The sequence below is a fragment of the Homalodisca vitripennis genome, unplaced genomic scaffold (genome assembly GCF_021130785.1).
Source record: "Homalodisca vitripennis isolate AUS2020 unplaced genomic scaffold, UT_GWSS_2.1 ScUCBcl_12822;HRSCAF=22743, whole genome shotgun sequence".
Taxonomy (NCBI): Eukaryota; Metazoa; Arthropoda; class Insecta; order Hemiptera; family Cicadellidae; genus Homalodisca; species Homalodisca vitripennis.
Window position 1 is genome coordinate 1 of NW_025788934.1, and position 2,722 is coordinate 2,722.

The following is a 2,722-nucleotide window of genomic DNA, read 5'->3' on the forward strand; positions in this document are numbered from 1 at the left end:
AAGCTAGTTATGTGGCGGCGAATGTGTGGTTTACGCTAATATGCTAGAACCTGGTCCTAAATCTGTACTAAATCGAATGTATAATTTTGGGTATTTTTACTTATCGTTAGAAGAAGAACGCTATTCACCCGCGTGTCACAAACCAGGCTTCACTGTGGTTGCATGCAAAATTTTAAGTCTATGAGTTCATTAACAATCAAGTAATAATCTTGAAAAAAAATTTTTTGCCAAAAATATGTTTAATGTTACTTTAGTTTTTTGTGTTTTCATTGTGAAATCAAGATGAAGTAAAACCATTCCTTGATTTGGGGAGTTCTATTGGTTCAAATTTTAGAATTGTGATTAAGGCGGCCTTTGAAACTTATACAAATCAATCAATAATGAAACATGGTTGCTGGTAAATACAGCTATTCCAAGTCCCTACCAAATTTGAAGATATAGATCAATGTTGAGAGCAGACAATGGACATACAATCTACAATGCATAGTGCTATTATATGTTATGTTTTTAGAGATGACCAGTGAGTTTATGGAAAAACTAAGAGGAGGGATAACCTGCAATGCACACATAGAAGTAATTATAAATTTATTGTATGTGAAGCAATCGTAGTAAGAATAGAAAATATATATACGAGAACCTCCCTACCCAAATTTGTACATTGATACAACAACATAGATATACCACTTTGAAAGCCGACATTAGTAAAATTACATTGAGTTTTACCCTCAATAACAATGTAAAACTCCATGCAGTGATAAACACCCTTGTTTTTAGTCCGAAGAATTGTTAGAGATGTTACATTTTACAGATGTAAAATTGAATCACGCATTCGAAACGTTATTTATCTTTTTAGTTTTTTTCGATACCTTATATCTGTGGGTGATTTAGAAAAAATCTAACTTTGTTGTATTTCACTGTTTAAATATTCAACAAAGATTTGCACCTCGAAAGAAAACAACTGCTTTCATTGTTTTCAATACATTAAATTGTTATTTTAATTAATCATAGATTGCTTTTAGCGAATTTCGGGGGTTGTCTAGGGCCAGGAGGGGGAGAACGCAACCCCCCTTGTATAACACCCTAATGACGTCCCAGACGCGTATAAATCGCAATGGCCGAACCATCTCCGATAGAGAACCAATAGCCACAAAATGGTGGTGGGTAAGGTAGTGCGCCGCGCCAGGCGACAACAGGAGCGCAGCACCTCCCATATCTTATTGATCTGCGCTGGGTTTAGTTAGCGCTTCGTCATACAGGTAGCAGCACTGCCAACATAGGCCCTACGTCAACGCTTTATCAGGCGCATCTTGCGAATCTTTCATTTTGGGATCTTTGCTTCTATTCAAACGACAGATGAAGTAATTGAATATGAAAATTAAAAATACACAATCCATTAAGGAAACTATCAAAAGCCGACTGCAATACAATGACCTTGAGGTTTTGCCCATAAAACGATGTTAAACCTCATGCCGTTTTGCACCCTTACTTTTTTATCATTGCGTTATGAGAGATGGCGTTGCGATGTGGAAGTAAATGGGAAATTTTCTATTATGATTCTCAGACGTTTTAGGGGCATCCTTCCTGAATACGCTACTCGCTGGGTTTTGGTGATGTGAAGGAAACATGATTTTCCGGACATTTGCCATCGTTCAGTGAAACAAAAAAATCAGTAACGCTACGTTTCAAGATCTTCAAGATCTGATCTCTTCTTCAGGTAAATAACTAACCTAAACACATAATTACAAACTAGGTTAAAATAAACAAATCATACCAGAGCGTTGTGACACGCCTAAGTCAGGAATCAGAACCACCATGTTTTGTGCCAACTTCACTAACTGTAAAATATGATAAACAACTAAACACAACACTAATTATTAAAACTGAACTACAGAAAAAACAGATATACGTATGCATTCGTCGACCAACCACCTACGACTGACCAGAGGCCAATAATAAATAGCGATGGATTTTGGTGAAGGATTATCTCTCAGGCTGTGTTGGAGAGAGCTGGCAAACCCAAACTTTTTTTCTAGTAAAATAAATTATAGTTTATTTTTAAGCGACTTTTAAGTCATTCTGAGGTGTTTGTCCAGAAGGAGGAGATTCGGAGAGTTACCACAGCAAGAGCAAGGCCAAGCGGGTGCGGACGACGTTCACCGAGGAACAGCTGCAAGTTCTCCAGGCCAACTTCCAGCTGGACTCCAACCCGGACGGACAGGACCTGGAGCGAATAGCGCAGATCACGGGGCTCAGCAAGCGAGTGACCCAGGTGTGGTTCCAGAACTCCAGAGCGAGGCAGAAAAAACATCTGAACACCGGCAAAATGAAGTCTTCCCCACTGTGAGTCTGTAATTGATACATCTTTATTTTGCTCTTCAGTGACCTCTTTGGTGGGTCAGAGTCCGTTATATGCCCCCAACGCTTAAACTTGTTTCAATGAACTTGAGAACCGTTATAAAACGATGTAGTTGAAGTAACAGAACTAACATTTATGTCCCCAACGCTAGCAGATTTTTCATTTACGGATGACTATAATTGAATTACAATTGGTTACTAGCTTAAGAAAAAAGGGTACTTACGTAATTATATCGACCACACCCTCTTACATTTTGTCCAAACACACACAAAAAAGAAGCATAACCAAACAAAAACTAAACTCCATTTATTGAAAAAAACACACATAAATACTTTGGTTTTTTAATATCTTGATCACAGACTCCAC

The 2,722-nt window shown here is 38.0% G+C and overlaps 1 protein-coding gene across 1 annotated transcript; it reads left to right on the top strand.

The window, feature by feature from the left end:
* Positions 1–2,093: 2,093 nt before the first annotated feature.
* LOC124375048 (LIM/homeobox protein Awh-like) lies at positions 2,094–2,344 on the top strand (the record flags this gene model as incomplete). Its single annotated transcript, XM_046833171.1, has 1 exon — positions 2,094–2,344. A coding segment is annotated over one exon (251 nt), but the record flags the coding sequence as incomplete, so codon positions are not given.
* Positions 2,345–2,722: the final 378 nt, after the last annotated feature.